This window comes from Capsella rubella, unplaced genomic scaffold (assembly GCF_000375325.1).
Source record: "Capsella rubella cultivar Monte Gargano unplaced genomic scaffold, Caprub1_0 scaffold_7, whole genome shotgun sequence".
NCBI classification, from domain to species: Eukaryota; Viridiplantae; Streptophyta; class Magnoliopsida; order Brassicales; family Brassicaceae; genus Capsella; species Capsella rubella.
This window is the reverse complement of record NW_006238917.1, coordinates 8420461-8444240: the sequence shown is the minus strand read 5'-3', so window position 1 is coordinate 8444240 and position 23780 is coordinate 8420461. Positions and strand designations below refer to the sequence as shown.

The following is a 23780-nucleotide window of genomic DNA, read 5'->3' as shown; positions in this document are numbered from 1 at the left end:
CTTCGAAATTGTGAGGAAAGTAACTCTACGAAAAATCGGAAATTGGTCAGAAATTATAAGACCATGTTTATTGTTGGAAATAACTATGTTCTTGAAGTGTATATATAGTTTCAACGTTGGGGGCAGACTGTTGCTGTCGAACGAAGTGTCTCCTTCGTACTCGATCAAGTCATATAATACACAAAATTTGACATATTACATAACGTGTGTGTGTTGGTTAGTATATATGTACATAAGTCCACATAATACCAAATATAGAGACATAAAGGCAATCGTGGAATGTGGAATGTGGAATGTGGAATGTGGTACTTACAAATATTTAGTGTCGGATAATAAAAGGCATATGTGTGTCATAGACATTAGACAAGACACACAAACTGTTGTTCAATTAAAAAGAAACTTGGAATCAAAGATTGAAAGATGCAAATATATATGCTTAGTGTGTTCGATAATACTAGTGGTACGAATATGTTGTAGGATATGTGATATATATTAAAAAAAATGTCAAAGAATAGGTTGTGTGTATGCTACTAATTACTTTGATAAAACTTAACACTTAAAAAAAATAAAAGTAATTAAGGAATGAAAAGAGAGTCACGAGGAATGACAAGTTGATGGGAAGCAGATCGAGAGCATCACGTGACCCACCCGATTTAACGGTCATGATTAGATTTTCTATTATACATAGAAAACGATTTTGTGCTTCTTGTGGTGACATGTCACATTCCTGCCGCAATCCCTGCCACGCATTTTGGTGTCCCCATATTTGTTTAGCTTAATCTATAGATTAATTACGTAGTAATTGTTTTGTAAATTCATAGTCCCTGGGCTATTAGATGTGGATAGTCCTCAGTTGGAAAATGCTGTCACAGAATATATATTAAATTTCTTAAATTGATAACATTGAAGCTAGATTTATTATATACAAAAAAAATAGACATAAATTTATAAAAAGCAGCTTGATATGCTTGACTTATTTTTAATTTCCAACTCCATAATATATTTCAAAACTACGTCGTTTGTGGTCAAAACACACATTTTCGATTTTCCTGCTTTATATTATTAAATTACAGAAAAAAAAAGAAAAGGCTGAGAGCACGTGTTAACACATAAGGTGCATCCTCGTTAATTACAGCACATTTGAAGGGTAATTTCGTCTTTTGAAAAATTCTACCTTTTGCTTTTTGTTTTCTTTCTCCACCCTCTGCCTAAGTTTAAGTGCTTCTTCATTTATTGTTGTTACTCACCATAACAAAATAAACTCAGAACAAGAAATCGTGAAAAATAACAAAACATAAAAAGCGCGAAACTAGTTTTTTACCCGGCGAGTTCTTTTTTTTTCTTCTTGTTCTTCTCTCTACGAAGCTATAACAAGAAGAAGAAAGTAGAAACGCTTTTTTTCAAGTTCCGGGTGATCTGAAAATGACGTCGGGGACAAGAACGCCGACTTGGAAAGAAAGAGAGAACAACAAACGAAGAGAGCGGAGAAGACGAGCGATTGCGGCTAAGATCTTCGCAGGGCTAAGGATCCATGGAAACTTCAAGCTGCCTAAACACTGCGACAACAACGAAGTCCTCAAAGCCTTGTGCAATGAAGCTGGCTGGACTGTTGAAGAAGACGGAACTACTTACCGCAAGGTAAAACCAAACAATAACATAACTCGCTTTTCTTGAAATATTGTTGTTGATTTTTGGGTTTAGGATTTTTTTAGGTTTGCTTGTTAAAAAAACTTGTTAATAGATCTGAGCGTTCGATTTTTTTTTTTTTTTTTGGGGCGGGTGGGAGAAAATTAAATCGAACGGTTGTGATTTAATATTTGACCGGGTTTGCAAATGTCAGATCGAAACCGTTCCGGTGAACTGAAACAAAAAAGTATGAATGTCTTAAAGATTCGCTGATGCTCTCTCTTGCTTCGACACTCTCTGTTCACTTTCAGATTAGAATTTACCTAATGACTACTTTACCCTTAATTGATGAGTACTCAACACGCTCTAGCAAATAAAAATTCAGGGTATCATCGTCATTTTAGTGAGGTACATTAGAAATAGGAAATGTAAGCTTTGAGATATTTTTTCTTTTCTTTTTGTGTTTTTTTCTTTGGTCATTACAAAACCTTTAGCTTTTATGTAAATTTTGCAACTTTAGGACACGTCTGTTTCACGAAACTGCTGTTTGGTAATGGGTTAGATTCCTTAGTACAACGATCGAGGGAGACTTTTTTTTTTAATTTTCTCCCTTCACTTTTTCAGACTGACGCTTTCTCTGAAATTCCACATTTTTCATTCTTTTTTCCTTGGTTCATAAAATTTTCTCGACAAAACTTTTTCTTTATTTGCTCACATTCACACTTATTTTACACTAAAGTGCGTTCCATTTAGTTAAATCCGTGTTTATTGTTTATTTTACATTTTTGTTAGGAACATGGAATAGAATATACTGAAAATAAAAGATTATTGATTCTTGACTCGTGTGATTCAATAGTTTCCATGAGTGTTAAAATACTTTTGTTAATCTTCAATTTATACTAATAGTCCTAATTCTTGTTTTAACCAGTCAATGGTGAGACTGGGGAAATGATTTCACTTTTGCCAACATCTAATGATGAATGTTTGGATTTTGCTTGTGTGGGGATAAAATATAAATTAGAATTATTCCATTGTTTGACCATTAAATGCCAAAGTAAAATCATTATTGTTTTTTTCTTTTACCTTTTTTTGTGTTACCTTAGTTGCATTTGGAATTTCAATTTATCAATTATAGTGTCATCTTGTTCGTTGCTCACCAGCTTTTTTGCATTTCGTAAAATGGGAAAAGAATAATAACATTTTTAAACTCTCTTTTATGTATAGATTTATTCGCCATCCATTAGCAAACAAATGTTCTAAGACCACCACTATGTAGTACCCAAAAAAATCATTCTTCTTTTACTTTTTCTGCTTTGGTGTATTTTTGATTTTCAACTGTATCAATCATAGTGTTATCTTTGTTCATGCTCACCAGCTCTTACATTCCGTGAAAAGGAAAAAAAAAAAACCATTTTATGCTCTCTTTTATGAAAATAATCCATTAGCTAATATTGTTCTTTTGACGATTATAAACCAAACAAAATCATTGTTCTTTACTTCTTCTTTTTTTGGTGCATTTGGTTTTTTAATTATCAATCATAATGTCATTTTGTTTGTTGCTCACCAGTTTTTACATTATGTGAAAAGAAAACTCATATTTTAAACTCTCCTCTATGTAACTAATCCACTAGCAAAAGATTGATTGCTTCTTTTTAGAAAATCTCAGCTTGAATTAATGGATTGTTTTGGCTATACGTTTGGGATATTTCTAACACTTTGCATAAACTCTTGTGTAGGGATGCAAACCAATGGATCGAATGGAACTCATGAATGGTTCTACTTCAGCGAGTCCATGTTCATCATATCAACATAGCCCTCGTGCTTCCTACAATCCAAGCCCTTCTTCTTCATCCTTCCCGAGTCCTACTAACCCATTTGGTGATGCTAACTCACTAATCCCTTGGCTCAAGAACCTCTCTTCAAACTCGCCTTCCAAGCTTCCATTCTTCCATGGAAATTCGATAAGCGCTCCTGTGACTCCGCCATTGGCTCGAAGCCCTACTCGTGACCAAGTGACCATCCCTGACTCTGGATGGCTCTCTGGAATGCAAACCCCACAGAGCGGACCGTCTTCTCCTACTTTCAGTTTAGTTTCAAGAAACCCGTTTTTCGACAAAGAGGCATTTAAAATGGGAGATAGTAACTCGCCAATGTGGACTCCTGGACAAAGTGGAAACTGCTCTCCAGCTATTCCTGCTGGTGCTGATCAGAACTCTGATGTGCCAATGTCTGATGGAATGGCGGCTGAGTTTGCCTTTGGTTGTAACGCAACAGCCGTGATAGGAATGGTGAAGCCTTGGGAAGGTGAAAGGATACATGGAGAATGTGTTTCAGATGATTTAGAACTTACACTTGGAAACTCAAGAACCAGATGATGCTTTGCTTTCACAGAACAGTCATCAATCAAACTCTCTTATCATATTAGTTCCTTTTTTCTTCTTTTTTTGGGTCTGTTTTTTGTTTTTGTTTTTTGGGTGTGATGTTGAAAGGTGATTGAGAGGAAGAAAAGAAAGAAAAGAAAAGAGGACATTTTGAGCTCTGTTTTTTACTTATTTTTTTCTTTTGGTTGGTTTTTCACTAAAGTTGTAGTTAGAATCTATTCTATCTATCAAATAGGTTTTTCTTTTTTTTTTTAATTGTAGTTCTTGGAAATGATTTGAGATTAGTGATGCTTTTAATTTTATTATACATAATTGGCTTCATACAGTATAAAATATTGAAGCCAAAATGGAGTTTCGCAACCATTGTGAACATGAGAAAATAAATCGTTGAAAATTGTGCATTCGTTAAAAGACTTAAAAAGATATGTCCAAACAAGTCGTACGTAACGCAATAGAAAAGTGAGAGTCAACTATAACAATGACGACCACATGTGATTGCTCGTTTTTCATTAACGTATACGTTAAAGTTTACAATCTGAATAAAGATCACAATTCGTACGCAATTGCACGAATAACATGAGTTGTGTACTTCAACTGGATATACTATTTTACAAGTCTAATAAATTGCTTAGTGGATCCATTACATGTCCAAATGATCTAAATCCGCTAAAATTTAGGCCCATTTATGTATTTTTATTACATGGTAACTTTCTTTTTTTGAACAACTTATTTACATGGCAACTAAAAAAGGGTTTATAAGTGTTCTATGTCTCCCTCTCGATAGATTGTACCGCCAGCGTTAAAGTTTTAGCTTCATTTGTAATGTAGGTTCTCTTTTGCTCCTTTTCAATCTCAAAAGTAGAATCGAGTAAAGAGAATTGTATACATTAATCTTATTTAGGGGTTTTAGTGGTCGTAACGTTTCATTATGGCTTATTGTACTAGCTGTTACATGCTCTTTTCTATATATTGAGGTTTCCATGACGTGGCTAAACAAAAGGGTTTATGTTTATATCGATTCTTTTTATTTAATTTGGCAGAATGATAAGTGCATTTTCATGGGTGCCAAAAGGGGCTGCAAAGGCCACGCCTGATCGTGCTAAAATTCCTTCTAAGGAGGAAATCGAAAAGCTCAAAAAGAGTTATGAATTATATGACGAAGAAGAAGAAGAGGACGCAGAGACGGATGATGATGAAGTCGCTCATGCAATGGCCATAGCAAAAGATGTTGGGATATTTTCTAAAAGCAAGAATGCTTCTTCTTCAATGGAGGTTGATGATGAGGTAGCTGATGGTTTGAAAGAACTTGACATGGATAATTACGATGAAGAGGATGATGGTAAGTTAGGCCTTTTTTTTTCTCTTTTCAAATATCTCAGTTTCTGTTTTCATTGTGTAATGATATATTTTCATTTTTGTGTGTTTGTTTGAAAATTTAGGAATTGAAATTTTTAGCTCCGGGCGTGGGGATCTTTATTACGCAAGTAATGAGATGGATCCATATCTCAACAACAATGATGTACGTATATGATCACTATGTTTTTTTAAAAATATATTTTTCATAGAAACTTGTCGGATATATAAATATATAACATGTCTTTTTCCAGGATGGTGGTAATGACTCGGATGATGATCAAACAATATCACCAACCGATTTAGTAATTGCTTGTGTTAAGAGCGACCGTAATCTTGAGGTTTTTTCAATCCTTGTCGGTATACATAATTAGTGATTAATTGTAAAAATATATAGTAGTGATCTCACAAGGAATTTAAATGAATATGTGACCAGATTTATGTATACGAGGAGACATCTAATGGCTCTCCAAACGTATATAGTCATCGGCAAATAATGCTTTCAAAAACCCCATTGTGTACTGCTTGGCTTGATTGTCCACTTAAAGGAGGAGAAAAAGGTTAGTGGTATATGCACAAATAAAAGTTTTATCAATCAGATCCAATGGGACTCTTCTTCTTCATTTTTGCAAAATGGATGAAAATTTTCATTAATTTTTTCATCCGTTTTTGTGTTGGCAGGGAATTTTCTAGCTGTTGGTTCTTTTGGATCGCCCAAGATAGAGATATGGGATCTTGACATCGTATGTAGAAAGTCAACTTTTGTTTTGCGTAGTATTGTTTATGTTAGAAATTATTGTAATATTTTAAGTTGTATATATGTAATACTTCAGAGGGACGATGTGCTCCCTTGTGTAGAGCTAGGAGGAAAAAACAAGGAAAGGGTGAGTACTACTTTTAATTTGGTTTGATGTCAACAAGAAAGTGTATCAGTTAAGTTAATTTGATTTCTCGTCTATTGTCTTAGAAATACAAAGAATGTAGCCACACTAGATCAGTTCTTGGTCTTGCTTGGAACATGGAGTTTAGGAATATGCTTGCTAGTGCTAGTGCCGACAAACAAGTTAAAGTTTGGGATGTTGCTACTAGAACATGCCAGATTACTATGGCGCATCACACTGACAAGGTATGAACAAGATTCCCGTAGAACGAGATTAATTTCTTTATTCTGTGGCATTATATGATCATGTATAAATTGATTGTGCGGTTCACAGGTACAAGCGGTTGCTTGGAATCATCATGCTCCAGAAGTACTTCTTAGTGGGTCGTTTGATCGCACTGTTGTATTAGTAAGTGTTTTTATCACTACGGCACTACGTACCTATATCATTGATTAAGTATTATCGACCGGTTTGTGTATAAATTTATATATGTTGCAGACAGATGTAAGGAAGCCTTCACACTCAGGTTTCAAATGGTCAGTCAATGCCGAAGTTGAAAGCTTAGCCTGGGATCCACATAGCGAACACTCCTTTGTGGTGCGTTTACACACTTTAAACTACGATCTGTTTTTTTTTTTAATTAATTAGCGTGGTCTTAATTAAGATCTTCTCATTAATTTGTTTCCTTTCTTTGTAGGTAAGTCTCGACAATGGAACTGTAAAGGGCTTTGATATTCGTCAAGCCTCAACTTCAACTTCTGATTTGAATCCAAGTTTCATTATCCAACATGGAACTAGCGCAGTCACTTCCGTCTCATACAACATTTCTGCACCTAATGTAAGTCTTCTCTCTCAAGTGATTCGATTCGAAACTCTTGGAATAACTCGAGTTCTATAGTGCAAATTAGTGAATATTAAAAATCAATAGATGTTAGGACGAGTAGTACAAATCCCACAAAACATAACATCTATTTTACGATGAATAGTCGAATATGCATGTGTAATAATAATATGCTATACTGATTTTTAGCCCCTATGTCTACTCTCTTTTTGTGTCATTGTTCTTTGTTATGTTTGTTTTAGCTGGTATTCTGAGTTGTAATTAACAGCTTTTGGCAACTGGATCTACGGACAATTCGGTAAAGCTTTGGGATCTTTCAAACAATGAGCCTTCATGCATTGCGACACACACACCAAACGCTGTAAGGAACCAATAGTAATTGGTTTATTTATTTTAATTTGATTTTTTAATATTTGTTGCTATGACTTAAAAAAACTTGTGATATCACACATGCAGGGAGGCTTGTTTAACATTGCTTTCTCTCCGGACAATCCTTTCTTACTCGCTATGGGTGGCTCCGAAGGGGAGTTAAAATTTTGGGATACACTTTCGGACGCTATTGTCTCCGGTAGATACGGAACCAGACCAGTCCAACCGTGAAAGTCCAGCTAATCTATGATTTGGTCGTCAATTTCGAACAAACATGAACCAAAATTTTGTAGTAGTTTTTTTTCTTTCATTACGGTTTGTTTTTATTTCTTGTATTCTGGCTCAACTTTTTGTCAGACCAATAACAAAAGCCCATTAGTTTATTAGAAGGATATGTTGCAAGTTACAACTTACAAGCATATGTTAGGTGTCGCCGTGTTGGGATGTTCAATTATGACTATTTTGATGCGTGAAAAAATGAGTTTTTCTACAATGCTTCTAGTTCGTAAAGCAGGGGGAAAAAAAAAAAGGATGAACAATATTCGTATACAAAAAAAAAAAAGAAAAAAAAACAAGTTTCATTGGCTCAAGGCTTTCTGTGTATTTTTTTGAAGGTTAGGGTCTTTAATACAATAACTAAATAGTTTTGGGGTTTTTATGTATTTTTCCCTTAATTTGTTTCTTCTTCTTCTTCGGCGGTTTAGCGCCGCTACATCTCACTCTTGGGGGAAAAAAAAAAAATCTCCAGAAGCAACAAGTCTTTAATCGTTAAACCCTAAACCTACACGAAAAGGGAAAAAAATAACCTTTTGTTGCGTCGCTCATCTTCGTTCTACGCCGCGTTAGGTCCCGTTTCTAAACGTAAGTTCTCTTTGGTTCCTCTTCAGTGGTCTTAGAGTTTTGATAAGCTAATCGAAAGTTTAACCCAGTTGTGAAATCGTTGTGTTGGGTTGATCAAATGAAGAAAAAACCTTAATTTCGAGCTGCCCTGTATCCAAAAACGTACCTTTGAGATTCTCACTGATTTGATGATTCTCTCTCTCTGTTCAATTCGAAATAATTGTTGGGGTTTATACAGTATTTGAATTCGTTTTCATTTCATTGGTTTTGCGTATTTGCAGAATGATAACTGCAGTGTCATGGATACCAAAAGGGAATCTAAAAGCGGTTCCTGATGTTGCTGAGCCTCCTTCAAAGGAAGAACTCAAAGAGCTCATTGAGAGTGGAGCTTTTGCGAGAAGGTGAGATTTTTTTCATTTACCTTAATATTTTTCCCGTTTCTCTTATTTTAGGACATGAGGAGATTGTGATATGTTATTTTGGTTTTATAATGTATAGCGTCGAGGATGGTAGTAATGAGGATGAAGAAGAGATTGAAGAGGATGGAGAAGAGATTAGTGAAGTTGATCATGCCAAGGCTGTAGCTGAAGCTTTTGGTAAATCTTCTAAAAGCACGATTGCTTCTTCTTCCATGGAGGTTGATGAGGTATCTAAAGGATTGAAAGAACTTGACATGGATAATTATGATGAAGAGGATGATGGTACGTTTTTGTTGGCTCTTTTGGTGTTTCTTCTGCAATTTTTTACTAGTGATCATTTTGATTAGAAGATCAAATTTGGTGTCAGTTCCTTATGTAAAGTTACCTTCTTTTTTTTGGTTGTGTTGGACTCAGAAATTGAACTTTTCAGTTCTGGACTTGGGGATCTTTATTATCCAAGTAATGAGATGGATCCATATCTGAAGGATGTTGATGTAAGCCATCTAACTATTTTCTATCTACATTGAAACTTATTGTGGTTAAATTCCTTTTGTATAGAACGTAAATGTGTGGTCTTTTAGGAAGAGGATGATGAAGAGGATATTGATGATACGACAATCAAGCCAACCGATTCGGTGATTATCTGCGCTAGAAATGAAGATGAAGTCAGCCATCTAGAGGTATAGTCAATCCTTCTTACTCTGTTGCTTAAATCTTACACATTGGGGCTCATATAAAAGCTATATATTTACGTACAGGTTTATGTATACGAGGAATCATCTGGCTCGCCAAACATGTATGTTCATCACCACATAATTATACCAGAATTTCCACTGTGTACTGCATGGCTTGATTGTCCTCTTAAAGGAGGGGAAAAAGGTTAGTGTACGCTTATTATTCATATGAGGCAGGTTTGTTCCTTCTTGCTATAGATGAAATTTCATTCTTACTCTGTTTTTGCCTTGGTACTGTCAGGGAATTTTGTAGCTATTGGTTCAAAGGATTCGCCGACAATCGAGATATGGGATCTTGACGTTGTATGTAAATATAACTGACTTTGTATTTTATGTTTGCCTCTATCGATTATAAGTCTATTGATAAGGTTATTATAATGCTTCAGAGGGACGAGGTGCTACCGTGTATACAACTAGGAGGAGTAGAGGAGATGATAGCGAGTAAGAAAAAGAAGAATAAGAAAGATAAGAGTAAGAAAAAGAAGAGTAAGAAACAGGTGTGTGCATCAAACTCGTCTGTTTGTAGTTTGTAATTTTTTTTGTTTAAGTACCTGTGTATTTATTGATTAATATTGTGGTCTCTGTTTTTTTCTTTATAGATATACAAAGAAGGTAGTCATACTGATTCAGTACTTGGTCTTGCTTGGAACAAAGAGTTTCGGTATGTCTAAGTTTACTAGTGCCCATGATTTGAAAGTTGAATCTTTAGTCGTTTCTCTGATTTTCTTTTGATTCATTTGGATAAAGGAACATACTTGCCAGTGCTAGTGCCGACAAAAAAGTTAAGGTCTGGGATGTGGCTACTGGAATATGTAAGATTACTATGGAGCATCACACAAAGGAGGTAAGAACGAGATTCATAGAAGAAATTTCTTTATTCTTTGGCATTCCCACTGTTTATTGTTTGTATGATCACAGGTTCAAGCGGTTGCTTGGAACCATTATGCTCCGGAAGTGCTTCTCAGTGGGTCATTTGATCAAACTGTTGTCTTGGTAACTATTTTGTTCCATGGTTTTATTTTCGTGTGCTCCAGTCTTTTCTCTTTACAGTGATCATTAATATCTGTATGTCTATTATGTTACAGAAAGACGGAAGACAACCTTCACACTCGGGTTTCAAATGGTCTGTCATGTCTGATGTCGAAAGCTTAGCCTGGGATCCTCATAGTGAACACTCCTTTGTGGTATTTGACACTTGCCTTTTCTCTTCTGTTAGACGAATCAGTGGTTTCAGTGACATTTTTAAATAGATCGTTTGTTGTTTCTTTTCCCTCTTAAGGTAAGTCTTGAAGATGGAACCGTGAAGGGCTTTGATATACGTGCCGCACAGTCAGGTGCAGATTCTGATTTAAAACCAAGTTTCACTATCCAAGCACATGACCAAGACAAAGGAGTCTCCTCCATCTCATACAACATTTCTGCACCCAATGTACATCGTTCTCTATCTTCTTTGTCCTTATGGCATTTCATTCTTTTTTTTCTTGTAATCAGTTCTCACCATTTATGAGTTGTTATTAACAGCTTTTGGCTACGGGGTCTATGGATAAAACGGTAAAGCTTTGGGATCTTTCAAACAATGAACCTTCATGCATTGCTTCACACCAACCAAGAGCTGTAAGAACCAATCAACATTAATCATTTATCTTCCCCATTACTATCTACTACTTTTATCCCTAACCATTCTGATTTTGTCATCAGGGAGCTGTGTTTTCCATTTCCTTTGCGGTGGACAACCCTTTCTTGCTTGCTATTGGTGGCTCAAAGGGAGAGCTACATGTGAGTGGAAATAAGATCAAGAAGATTTGATCATGTTGTTAGAACATATCATTGTTATTAGGAGCTAACTTGTGTTTATGTTTTGCAGGTTTGGGATACACTTTTGGATGCTAATGTCGCTCGCAAATATGGGAGCAAGCGATCTTGAAAAGACTCGCAAGGATCACTTGTCTCTTTGAAGCCTTGATGGTCTTTACATTCGACCATACACACTCGTGCCAAATTTTGCAGTTTATTTTCTTCTTTTCTTTAGGCTTGTTTTATCTCCTATGATATTATGGTCAATCCGAATCGTGTGAGGGTGTGAGCTTATGTGTTGAATTCCTAAAACTGGCAAAGAGTCTTTTTCAACTTATCAAGAATCTCTAAGTTTATATATATATGTTCACATTTATGTATTTGAGTTCAAGCGTTCTAATATTATGGAACTAGCATTTCTAATTGCTGTGCTTCAAATAAAATAATTGTCCTTTGTCAAATTGTATTCGACTATTAACTCTTTAAAGTGATGAAAAAGTGCACATAAACATTTCTTTTAACGATTTTGAATGCTATGAAATGAAAGAGATTCGAACTCTATATAAGAAACTCGAGTGTTATGTTGAACACATTAAAGAAAAATCATGAAACTCTTAATGTTTACATTTCATGCATTCAAGCTCTAGAGCGTAAGGCATACGTAAGTACTTGAAGAACTCGACGTATAGATTATGGAACCGTTGATTAAGTGACGGTTATACTAAACGACTTTTACGACAGTAGGTAATTAATTTCAACACAACAACGTCTAGTAATTAAAGTCTTTGTCTGCCACAAAACTTACGAAATCTTAACAACTAATTCGTCTATCTTTATGAGTTATATGACTTAAAAGAGTCAAAAGCCTAAGATCGTTGCAAAATCCCGTTTTGGTATTGTTAAATAACTTTTTTAATATATAGTATTAGTATCATTTATAAGTCGTTGATACAATACATACTAATATAGTAACGCAATAAACAATCAATTACTTTTAAAAAATCCTCAAGGAAGAAAATGATCTATGCAAGCATGCACATTTGGTAGCATGCAAATAATTTGATTTCATACTTCTTTTGTGAATTACAAATCAAATAACAATCCATTTTAAAATCAATTTAACTAAACAAACACTAAATTTCAAACAAGTTCATTTCTTTTTCTACCATTATTTGTAAAGTGGCGTATGGGAATGGGATCTTTGTTGAATGTAAAATGTAAATAGTGGGAGGTTAGAGAATCTGCATGCGCATTAAGAAAAAAAAATGTAACCACCCAAGTCACTTCTTGAAAGTACAAATTATAGTTATTGTGCATCATTACATTCATGATTCTTAAACCAAAAAAGTCTTTAATTATTGTTAATTCGATGGACGTGTTAGTCAAAGTCTCCGTTTAAAAGAAACTGGTGCATCATGTCAATAGCAATATTGTTAATTATCTACTCGACCAATAACGTTATTTTCTCTGAGCATATCGTGATATAGTTAATAGCATCACTGTATTGAAATTTCTGTGACATAATTATTATGAATTTAATACGATATTGTGCTTGTGCATTCATTAGTTGCAATTTTTTTATTCTAACTTTCTTCGCTTGTGATTGCGTTGATCTGACGACATTTTCTCGGATCATCTTTTATTAATTCACAGTGTAATATCATTTCCCAATGTATTTTTGGTAGAAAAACGTATATGATTGTTTGGCATTGATATTTTATTTAGTTAGTTTAGCTGTGTAGTTACTAAAACATGCGATTGAAATAATAATCAAACATTTGTGGCACTTGTGGAATCAACATTAAAACTAATTTAGGTATACGTGACATTACTTGAACCAGATTTACCACCATATATATGAAAATACTGAAACACGTACAGATTAAAGCAAAACAAAAGTATGTATACTACATGGATTTGGTGTAATTGAAAGTCTCTTTTTTTTTTGTGTGATTCAATGCTAAAATTCACTATACTCAGTTTAGAGAAAATGCAATTGTGAATGGTAAAGAAACGTACATTAGCTTCTTCTTTTTTTGGGGCAAAACATTAGCTTCTTTTGGCATATTCATTTTTTACTAAATTTTTGAAAACTAGTAAAACCTAATGTAACAATTTTCAAAACTTATATGGATCGGAATCTAGTAGATAGTAGATAGGTTACGCTGGCCTGGCATCTAGATTTCAAATATCTTGAAAATTTAGAGTAGTATTCATACTATGTATATGAAACTTTAGTATGTTTGGATGCCTAGGACCGTAATATAAACTTTAATTTTTTTTTGGGAAACTAATAAAACCTGAGGTTAAATCTTCAATCTAAAAAATTTGATATGGGTCGAAATCAAATTTTTATAAACCTGAGATAGTGACGTTGGCTTGGTTTCTAGATTCAAATATCTTTGAAAAATTTAGAGTAATAAGTAAGTTCCTATACTATATAGTTTTTATATATATACACTAACAAAAAAAAAAGTCTAAAATAAAGTGCGTCCATATTTTCGGTTGGTTGTTGAAGACTTGAAGAGGCCTTCATCAATTCCATCATCAAGTGACATTTTTCAAAATTTTCTATTCATAAATGGTATGATACTAGCAATTTATAACGTTTGCTATCGAATTCTGTTTATTTCTAACAAAGTTTTCATAATCGTATATTAAAATATAATAATCATATAAGTTTATAACGTTATGTTGTTACCCGAAAACATGGATAACTGCCACATTAATGATATGATGATCACATTAACCACATGATGTCCAAAAAGAAGAAGAAAAGAAATTTTGAATTATATTTTCCTTATCAACTTAAAGGAAATGATATACTTTTTAAAGGATAAGATCAATTTATCCACATTTGCTGTATAGGAAATGCATGCAAATCATTTAAGGAATACTTTCTAAGTAGGAGTTATTATATAATTGCTATTATTTTAGGAAGTATATCTCTCTCAAAATTAACAGATTCATTGATTCATTCGTTCTCATGAAAAAATCTTTAGATTAAGCAATTAAGAAAAAAGTATACAATAATACTTTTTACAGTTTTGAAACAAAAATATATGTTTTCATGATAATTTTTTTACATATTTTTATTTCAATTTTTTAAAAATATATATATTTCATCCCAAAAATTATGTGATATGTTAAAAAGGTATTATTTCTAGATGAAGGAAAGTAATGGTCAAATGTGAATTAGTTTCTTAAAATACATCATCTTTTTCAATATATATTAAAATATGAAAAATGGTCAAATTAAAAATCGTCAAAGAAGTCCAATCTCTCTCTCTCTCTAAGCCATTTGCCAATAAATTGGAGATGATTCATCGCTACCAAACTCATTCACACAAGTCACAACTACAAAGTCGTTTTAAAGTTCCATCCTTTTCTTTCTCTTCTTCTTTAGTTTGTCAAAAAAACAGTTATGGCGGAGATCTCGGGAAACGGCCATGGTGGTGGCGATGCTAGAGAAGGAGCTGTGGTGGTCAATCTCAAGGAAGAAGATGCTATTCATAATCCTAATCATCCCATCAAGAAACAAGACTCTCTTCTCTCCTTCTCTGTCCCTTTCTTACAAAAGGTTTGTTTTACTTTCGTTTGACACAAACACTCACAGATCTATAAGAATTAATCTACTGTTTCATTACCATAGTCTAAAAACTGAAATACTCTGTTTTTATGAATTGCTCTGTTTTCAGTTGATGGCGGAGGTTCTTGGAACGTACTTCTTGATATTCGCCGGTTGTGCAGCGGTCGCTGTAAACACACAACACGACAAAGCAGTGACTCTTGTAGGGATAGCCATCGTTTGGGGACTCACCGTCATGGTCCTCGTTTACTCTCTTGGTCACATCTCCGGTGCTCATTTCAATCCGGCCGTCACAGTCGCCTTCGCCTCTTGCGGTCGTTTCCCTCTCAAACAGGTCTAAATACATACAAAAACAAAAAAAAAACCATATTAGAACTTAAAATGATCCATCAAAGTTTTGTTTTATTATGTGAGTTTGATGAACAAACCAAAGAACATTAGTGTTTCTGTGTTTGATAGGTTTAGTTTACCTGCACTTTGATTGTTTTGCACGAAACTATAAGTTATAAAATTGATTTATTAATCTATTTTCTTTTTTTTAAAGTCACATTTTCTTGCATCATTAGAACTTTCAAAATTTCTGATATCTTTCACCAATTAATGCGTTCTGATCATAGGTGAGTAATAATGATTGAGTGTGGATAATGTCAATATACGTCTACGGTATATGAGTATAGCGGATACTAATTACATTACCCAAATTGTTTTTTTTTTTAATTTAATTTGAGTACATGTCTTTAGCTAGTTTCCGAATTCTAAAAAGTGTTAGTTTATCATGTAACTTTTGTCTGTATATATATTTTTCTCCCCCAAACACAATCTTTTTTATAAAAGTCAAACAAAATTATGTTATATAAACGTCAAAGTATTCACAATCTTCCAAAATTGGGTCCCTAGATATTATTATTACATCACAAATTAAATTAATCGGTCATTAAAATTTATTTTTATTTGATATCTTATAGGTTCCGGCTTACGTGATATCACAAGTGATAGGGTCGACACTCGCGGCAGCGACATTACGGCTCTTGTTCGGACTTGATCAAGACGTTTGTAGCGGGAAACACGATGTGTTCGTTGGAACATTACCGTCGGGAACGAATTGGCAGTCGTTTGTCATAGAGTTTATCATCACTTTCTACCTAATGTTCGTCATTTCCGGCGTCGCCACCGACAATAGAGCGGTTAGTACTTTCGAAACTCTCTTCTTATCTTGCACGGATATTATATATAAGTCATCATATTTCATGTCTATACGTTGACGAGTCTTACTACTTTAAGCATGTTCTCATTAACTTTAGGCTTTAGCTGGTGTCTGGTGAGATTTGTCTTTTTAATTATATACTTTATAATTTTTGAACAATCTAGTTACGGAAATATAATACGCTTTTTAAGGTTGTCTTTTATGAAATATGGACCAGATACGCTCCTTTTTGGGTTTCTATTTTCTTATTCTTATTAATATTATATTTTCATGTCACCAAAGTCTTCTTTTTCTAGTTTTTATTGTTTTACGTATGGTTTTAGAGTTTCCCTTGTTCATTATTTGGTTTTGTCCTTCAATCTATGAGAAACTTAACATTAATAAGCTCAAAATGTTTTCATAAGCAGATCGGGGAACTTGCCGGGCTAGCAGTAGGATCAACGGTGCTACTTAACGTGATTATTGCCGGGTAATTTATTACTTAATTACAACATCTCTTAAAAAAAAAAAAATGCAATATGATTATAAACTTAAATATATTTTGATCAGACCGGTATCAGGAGCATCGATGAATCCAGGAAGAAGTTTGGGGCCGGCAATGGTGTACGGTTGCTACAGAGGAATATGGATCTACATAGTCTCACCAATACTTGGTGCAGTTTCGGGTGCGTGGGTTTATAACACGGTTAGATATACAGATAAACCATTACGAGAAATAACCAAAAGCGGTTCGTTTTTAAAGACCGTGCGAAACGGTAGCTCTCGTTAAACGAAGAGAAGAACATGGCTACGTTTAAGATTGTAGTCATCGGAGTCTAAGTTGTATCACTTAGAAGTAATAATAATTTGAGTGTTTTGTTATGAAATGTTTTTTAAAAATGAAGTCACCTTAGAAAGGGTAGACATTTTATGGTATGTATCAATGTATGTGACGAATATATATATATAACTGATCTGTAACGAGTTTGACCAGACCTACTCTCGCGTAGTGTATATGGTTTGTATTAAATGCTATATTTATGGACCTTTTGTTTTAAGCAAAATTGTCAAATGTTGTAATTTCGAACTCGTCAAACGAAGCACAAGGTCCGGGGTCGCAAACATTGCCAAGTGTGCATTATTTTGTCCAGAGCTTTAAAACCGGACACGATCACTTTGTCCGGAAAACACTTAAATTTAGCATCTCTATAATCCGCCACGTCACTATCCTCTAATGACATGTCAAACATCAAAATCATTTCACGTCATATTTACCTCATGCAAACATCACTCCTCTTTTATAAGACCAAAACACACATAACCAAACTAAGCTAAAGGAGGAGAGAAAAGGCTCTTCAGACGAAAGGTGAGTTTAAGTATAAGTAATGGCGTCGAGTGATAAGGCTCCGGTGGCGTGTCCGGCTAGCACCGGAGACGGGAAAGAGCCCATGGGAGATCCAACCAAGACGACCACCGCGATGCTAGACAAAGGAACGGCTATGATGCAATCGATGAAACCGATCAGGCAAATGAGTCTCCACGTGTGTTCATTCGCTTGCTATAGCCACGACCCTGGCCGTCAGGTTGAAGTACATATCTACGGCCACCGTGTAAACCAGGACTTTCTACAGTGTGCTGTCTATGATTCCAATTCCTCTAAGGCTCATCTCATCGGTACATATTACTTTCACCTAAATCGTTTGTACTATATTGTTTATACTTTCCAAATATTTGAACTAATTATACTTCGACAGTTCGACCTTTTTAAAGTAAACTTTTTATTATTATTGTAGTTATAACACAAATTTGAATGTATAAAACGGCCTTAAAAACAATCTAAACGTGATATAATCTAGTTGTCTTCTTTTAGGAATGCACTCTATATATATGTACGTATATATTTAATTGCTGGTCAAAATCAAGCATATTTACTTGAGTATATAGACATGGACTATAATAAGTATAAATATGTGAAGTTGTTTATGGACTTACGTATTAGAGCAACTCCAATGCAAGTTTTTTAACAAATTTCTAAGAATTAAAAAGAAAAAAAAATAAATCAAAAACATGTAATAAGCTAAGAAATAGTTCTTGCTAAGAATTTTTGAAATAGTTTTTTAGATACATGTGTCCACTTATGATTGAGTGGAGGAAAAAAAAAAAAAAACAAATTTTCTGATTACTTAAAATGTAATGTTTAGTAACTTATTAAAAACTTTACCATTGGAAAGATAAATTTTACCTAAGTTTTTAGTTTTAATTTTTGTACTTTTTGTAATTAGAATATTACCAACATACTTGTTAAAAGATTTACCATTGGAGTTGGTAATTAGAATATTTACCATTTGTAATTAGAATATTATGTTTGTTATTGTATTATATCTCTAGGGATCGAATATATAGTGTCAGAGAAGTTATTCGAAAGTCTCTCACCGAAGGAACAGAAGCTATGGCACTCGCATGACTACGAGGTTCATGATTTTGATCAATATTATATGTTTTGTATATTAATTCAGGAAGAATCGAAAATGACAGAAATTTTAAGTGTTGTTTGTAGATCCAAATGGGACTTCTCGTAACTCCAAGGGTCCCGGAGCTAGTTGCTAAGCCGGAGCTTAAAAATCTTGCCAAATCTTACGGAAAATTTTGGTGTACATGGCAGATCGACCGAGGTAATTAGCTAACTAATCTTGTAAAATATAGGCAAAACCAACCATGTAGTGAGACATGAGTTTAATAATGTAGGTTTGTTTATGTTTTTTTAGGGGATAGATTACCACTAGGAGTACCATCACTAATGGTGTCGCCACAAGATGTGAATCTTGGGAGAATCAAACCGGAGCTGGTGAAAAAGAGAGATGAAGAACATGGAATCTCGACGGAATCGTTGAAGCCGTCGAGAGATGGGATCGCTGGACCGGAGAAGAAGAATCTGGTTGCTGATTACTGGGTTCGGTTCAGGAAAGGCTTTGCGCTTGATGTCGTTGAGACAGATATGAAGAGAACAGCTCCCTTCCCCTGACCTTATTTTATACGTGGAACGAAATCTTTATATTTTTCTATATATATAGACGTACAATCCCAAATAAGACTACAAGATACTGGTTGTAGACTTGTAGCGTGGTTTTTGCGAGTGTAACATGCCATAATAGCCTATTAGACTTGGTGTAGTCATATGTCTCTTAATCAACATCAGTTTAGTGGAAACACATGTTATAGCTTTCTACGTATTCTTTAAATTGACGTGATTCTTCGTAATGACTAAATTGTTAGTTATATAACTATGAAGCATTTTTTATACGGATTAGAGCGTTGGAACATGTCGCATACGCTAATCTTCAAATGTTGCTGTTGATACAGTATTTCCATATGTTTATCATAAACTCTTTTTGAAAAAAAAGGTAGCCCAACAGTATACAAGTTGTAGCTTAGGCCCATTAGAGTTTTTTTTTTGTCATCAAGGCCCATTAGAGTTTTTAAAGTTAATTGTATGTTTCTTCAATACGAAGTCGTTTAATACCTTGTTATCGTGTTTGTCTAAGAATAATATATGTAACTGGTAATTTTGTTCATTATTTTGCTGGGATCAAATTAATTTAGCGTTTGCAATTGCATTTCTAAGTCAAACCGATCCATGGAGGAGGTGAAGAAGGATGTGTATTCGGTGTGGGCATTACCGGATGAGGAATTGGAGCCGCGGTTCAGAAAGCTAATGGAAGCTCTGAGTTCTGAGTTCACTGGCCCAAGATTCGATCCTCACGTCACCGTCGTCGGAGCCACTAGTCTGACTGCAGACGAAGCAAAGAAGATGTTTGAAGCAGCTTGCGACGGTATTAAAGCTTACACCGCTACCGTAGATAGTGTCTCTACCGGGACTTTCTTCTATCAATGCGTTTACTTGCTTCTCCAATCCACTCCAGAGGTATAAAATTCAGGGCATTTTCTTTTCCATTCAGAATTCGTTTCTTTCTGAGAGATTTGGTAACCAAACTTTAATTAAAATGTTGGGTCTTGAATAGAATTATCATATGGCATGAATAAGATTTGAAAATTGGTTTTTGATAACGTTATGTGGCTTTAGTAATGGTTTTGGAACATAATGTTATTATCTGTAATGCTTGTTCTGTTTATTACAGGTAATGAAAGTTGGTGAACACTGTAAGAACCATTTCAATTGCTCCACCTCCACACGTAAGCTCTTTTTGACTTTTAAAACTGGTTTAGTCTTAAGTTTTCGAAACCTGAGCTTAGGGAGGTATTGTACATTATTAGCCTGTCCAGTATATATACTCTTGCTTAATTATGATTTAGAAACCATATGGGCTTTGGTTAGGTATGAGAATTGGTTACTGAAATCGAAATTGAATGTCTAAAGTTTGTTACTTTTGGGAAGCCTTGTTGGTAATCTGGAGGATATTAGATTCATGACTCCATATGTTTGTGAAAGAATCTTTCTTTGTCTACAAATAGTTTTCTTTTTGGTATCAGTGTTAAGTTTGTCTACAAATAATTGCAGCTTACATGCCGCATTTGAGCTTGCTTTACGCCGAGTTAACAGAAGAAGAGAAGAAGAAAGCTCAGGAGAAAGCTTACACAGTCGATAACACCCTTGATGGCCTGAGTTTCCGGTTTAACCGACTCGCTCTATGCAAAACCGATACTGAAGACAAGACTCTAGAGTCATGGGAGAGAGTGGCTGTATGCAATCTCAATTCTTAAGAAAGACAACAAAGTGTTTGGTTCTGAAACTGTAATTAAAATGTCTTAATAAACTTGCTTTTGAACAATGTCTGATGATGTATCGTCTCTAAGATTGATATAATGCTACAATGCAACTCCCCGGCATATTACACAAAACTTCCTAACAAAGTCTCATGGTGGTAATACCCCGAACTACACTTGTTTGTTTTTCTGTTCTGTCATAAGCGTCCGTATGTTGTAATACTTGTCTCATGTCGTACGTTTTCAATATCGAACTTCTAAAAGGCCTTGTAAAAGTTAAGGCCCATTGAAGATTAGTTTATTCGTTATTCCCTCCATGCGTCGTCGTATTAATACCTTCTTTTGGTTGTCTATGAATAAAATCAATTTTAAATATGACTGACTGACTTCTCAGTTCTCATCACATTTTGGGATCAAAGAGCATTGACCGATTCATGGAAGAGGTGAAGAAGGACGTATACTCGTTGTGGGCATTGCCCGATGAGGAATCCGAGCCGCGGTTCAGAAAGCTAATGGAAGCTCTGAGATCTGAATTCACTGGCCCAAGTTTCGAGCCTCACGTCACCGTTGCCGTAGCCAGTCTGACTGCAGAGGAAGCCAAGAAGTTGTTCGAATCAGCTTGCGACGGTCTTAAACCTTACACAGCCACCGTGGATCGCGTATCTACCGGAACTTTCTTTTTTCAATGCGTTTACTTGCTTCTCCAATCCACCCCTGAGGTATATAATTTAAAGTTCTGGACTTTACCTTTCAAGATTCGTTCTTTCTGAGAGAATTGTTAATCAAACGTTAACTAAAATCTTGGGTCTTGACTAGAATTATCATCTTGAATTAAAATGTTGGGTTTGGTTTTGGATAAAGATCTTTAGTAATGGTTTTGGAATCTAATGTTTGTTCTGTTTCTTTACAGGTAATGGAAGCTGGTGAACACTGTAAGAACCATTTCAATGGTTCCACTAACACACGTAAGCTCATTTGACTTGAATTTTTAAGTTCACCTTAGTCTAGTGTTAAATTCTTTGGGAGATCTAAGGTGAAGTCCATTTAAAATGTTTCTTTGAACTTGAGAAGTTGAAAATGTTAGGGGAAGTGTTGTACATTAGCCTGGGAAGTATATCTTTGAAACCATATTGGACTTGGGTAAGTATGAAAACTGGTATTCGAAAATCGAAATCGAAATGTATCTTATCTAAGGGTTTAAAGTCTAATACATTTGGGGAAGCCATGATGGTACTCTGGAGGGTAATCATCTCTCATATTAGATTCATGATTCCATTTGTTCGTGAAATAATCATTCTTTGTCTAATTCCAGCTTACATGCCGCATTTGAGCCTGCTTTATGCTGAGTTAACAGAAGAAGAGAAGAAGAAAGCTCAGGAGAAAGCTTACACACTTGATAACACCCTCGATGGCCTGAGTTTCCGGTTAAACAGAATCGCTCTATACAAAACCGATATCGAAGACAAGACTCTAGAGTCATGGGAGAGAGTGGCTGTATGCAATCTGAGTCCTTAAAGAAGAAAAAAAGTTTGGTTCTGCATCTGTAATAAAAGGTCTCAGAGAACTTGCTTCTCCACAATGCTTGTTGCTTATGTATGTTTGTTTCTACCTTCTACGTTTTATGTTTTTTCGCTTGGCTTTTGAAGCAGCGGATTTGTTAGCCTTGGTGGCTTTTGTTATCATCCTTTGTAAACCACTTCCTCCTTGTATGAAGAGTAGCTAATCAATGAAATCTTGTTTGCCCAAAATAAATGATAAAAAAACCAACTTGCCTAGAAGAATGTAGGAAATTTAGCACTAGGACACCGTCTTCAACTTTCTTATTGCGTTTTGACACCGTTTCCATCCAAGACACCCTTTTGGATTGTGATTTGACAAAAAACTCCTTATGTAAACTTATCAACTCTTTTGGTAACATTGTTTTACGGTTCACGTGCACCCACCAACAACTGGTTTTTTTTTTTTATTACTTATATCTTTTAATATAATAATAATAAAAAACTCTCATCCATCAACACCCAGAAAAATCTCTAGATCCCCTCTTCATCTTCTACAATCAACATGTTCCATCCATTTCAAATTAAAAGAGCTTACTTTTTTTTACTGATCGATCAAACCCAAGGTGCCTCACAATCTCCCTAGTGCCACTTTCCCTAGTACCCTATTCGCCTTTTCTACTTCTCATCTTCTTCTTCTTACTCGTTGTTTACTTTTCTGGGTTTTTTGTTTTCTTAATTTTATTTTCTGGGTTCTTAATTTTATTTTCTTTATTTTTCTTACTCGTTGTCAATTATAAAGTTTCACTTTCGAGTCCTAATTCCAAGAACAAAAAAAAGTGATAGAAATCCTTTTTATTTTTCATATGTAAAATATATAAAAATGAAAACACACGACATCCATGTGGACACCACTTGGTGGATAATGTACTGTTGACGACTAACTACAACATAGAAAAGAGAAAGAATATATATCGAATGAATTCATCTTTCACAACACAGTCGTTAACAAACTTGAAAGGGTGTTAATATGTAAGATTAGTCTTTAATAGGATGTTAATATGTAACATTCCCGATTTTTTACTCAAAACAATAAAATCTTATTTCATTTTCTATATCTTTTAATACTAATCTCCATATTAGTAAATTGACCATTAATACTTACGTTTTTTAAATCTCACAAATATACAAACAAGCAAATTCATGACTCTAAAATTTTTTTCTCTTGTGAGAATAACGCTCATATGTATTATGTGTGAACAAGTAAAAACAATTGTCGATACATTCTACTTTTTGATTTTGATTAATGTTATCCATGAAACTTTGTATAGTCGAGATTATTTTTTATGTTCACCATATCGTAGCCTTTAAATCGAAGCCACTGAAGCGTAACCATCAAATTCAGACATTTCCACAAAGATACTCGGGATGAGAAAACAACATACATCCTATTATATTCTAATTATTTCGTTGATACTAGTTTCTCCCTTCGATACAATGTTAAAACTACCTAAAATTGACTTAGATACTATGCTTGTTTTTTTTTATTGTT

General features: G+C 34.5%; 7 protein-coding genes across 7 annotated transcripts; all 7 read left to right on the top strand.

Moving 5' to 3' along the window:
* Positions 1–1233: 1233 nt before the first annotated feature.
* Positions 1234–4288, top strand: LOC17878889 (BES1/BZR1 homolog protein 3). Its single transcript, XM_006284203.2, has 2 exons — positions 1234–1638; positions 3363–4288. Exons 1-2 carry the CDS (start codon positions 1423–1425, stop codon positions 3999–4001), a joined length of 855 nt encoding a protein of 284 aa, XP_006284265.1. The 5' UTR covers positions 1234–1422; the 3' UTR covers positions 4002–4288.
* A 760-nt stretch (positions 4289–5048) lies between these two features.
* LOC17879348 (uncharacterized WD repeat-containing protein C17D11.16) lies at positions 5049–7790 on the top strand. The gene is made up of 12 exons (XM_006282834.2): positions 5049–5346; positions 5447–5526; positions 5615–5701; positions 5797–5920; positions 6042–6103; positions 6194–6244; positions 6328–6486; positions 6575–6649; positions 6740–6838; positions 6939–7079; positions 7351–7443; positions 7539–7790. The coding sequence occupies exons 1-12, from the start codon at positions 5049–5051 to the stop codon at positions 7680–7682; spliced, it is 1413 nt and encodes a 470-aa protein (XP_006282896.1). The 3' UTR covers positions 7683–7790.
* A 388-nt stretch (positions 7791–8178) lies between these two features.
* LOC17877442 (uncharacterized WD repeat-containing protein C17D11.16) lies at positions 8179–11661 on the top strand. The gene is made up of 16 exons (XM_006283516.2): positions 8179–8312; positions 8573–8692; positions 8790–8992; positions 9125–9204; positions 9292–9390; positions 9469–9589; positions 9686–9747; positions 9831–9941; positions 10044–10105; positions 10192–10288; positions 10363–10437; positions 10530–10628; positions 10724–10873; positions 10966–11058; positions 11143–11220; positions 11309–11661. Exons 2-16 carry the CDS (start codon positions 8574–8576, stop codon positions 11366–11368), a joined length of 1509 nt encoding a protein of 502 aa, XP_006283578.1. The 5' UTR covers positions 8179–8312; position 8573; the 3' UTR covers positions 11369–11661.
* A 2916-nt stretch (positions 11662–14577) lies between these two features.
* On the top strand, positions 14578–17055 carry LOC17878589 (aquaporin NIP1-2). The gene is made up of 5 exons (XM_006284167.2): positions 14578–14818; positions 14937–15161; positions 15793–16011; positions 16439–16500; positions 16581–17055. Exons 1-5 carry the CDS (start codon positions 14663–14665, stop codon positions 16798–16800), a joined length of 882 nt encoding a protein of 293 aa, XP_006284229.1. The 5' UTR covers positions 14578–14662; the 3' UTR covers positions 16801–17055.
* Positions 17056–17328: 273 nt separating this feature from the next.
* On the top strand, positions 17329–19231 carry LOC17880500 (oil body-associated protein 2B). The gene is made up of 4 exons (XM_006282821.2): positions 17329–17684; positions 18399–18481; positions 18568–18682; positions 18776–19231. The coding sequence occupies exons 1-4, from the start codon at positions 17396–17398 to the stop codon at positions 19030–19032; spliced, it is 744 nt and encodes a 247-aa protein (XP_006282883.1). The 5' UTR covers positions 17329–17395; the 3' UTR covers positions 19033–19231.
* Positions 19232–19587: 356 nt separating this feature from the next.
* Positions 19588–20855, top strand: LOC17880779 (cyclic phosphodiesterase). The gene is made up of 3 exons (XM_006282409.2): positions 19588–19932; positions 20147–20201; positions 20527–20855. The coding sequence occupies exons 1-3, from the start codon at positions 19645–19647 to the stop codon at positions 20727–20729; spliced, it is 546 nt and encodes a 181-aa protein (XP_006282471.1). The 5' UTR covers positions 19588–19644; the 3' UTR covers positions 20730–20855.
* Positions 20856–21126: 271 nt separating this feature from the next.
* Positions 21127–22480, top strand: LOC17877652 (cyclic phosphodiesterase). The gene is made up of 3 exons (XM_006285683.2): positions 21127–21451; positions 21643–21697; positions 22045–22480. The coding sequence occupies exons 1-3, from the start codon at positions 21167–21169 to the stop codon at positions 22245–22247; spliced, it is 543 nt and encodes a 180-aa protein (XP_006285745.1). The 5' UTR covers positions 21127–21166; the 3' UTR covers positions 22248–22480.
* Positions 22481–23780: the final 1300 nt, after the last annotated feature.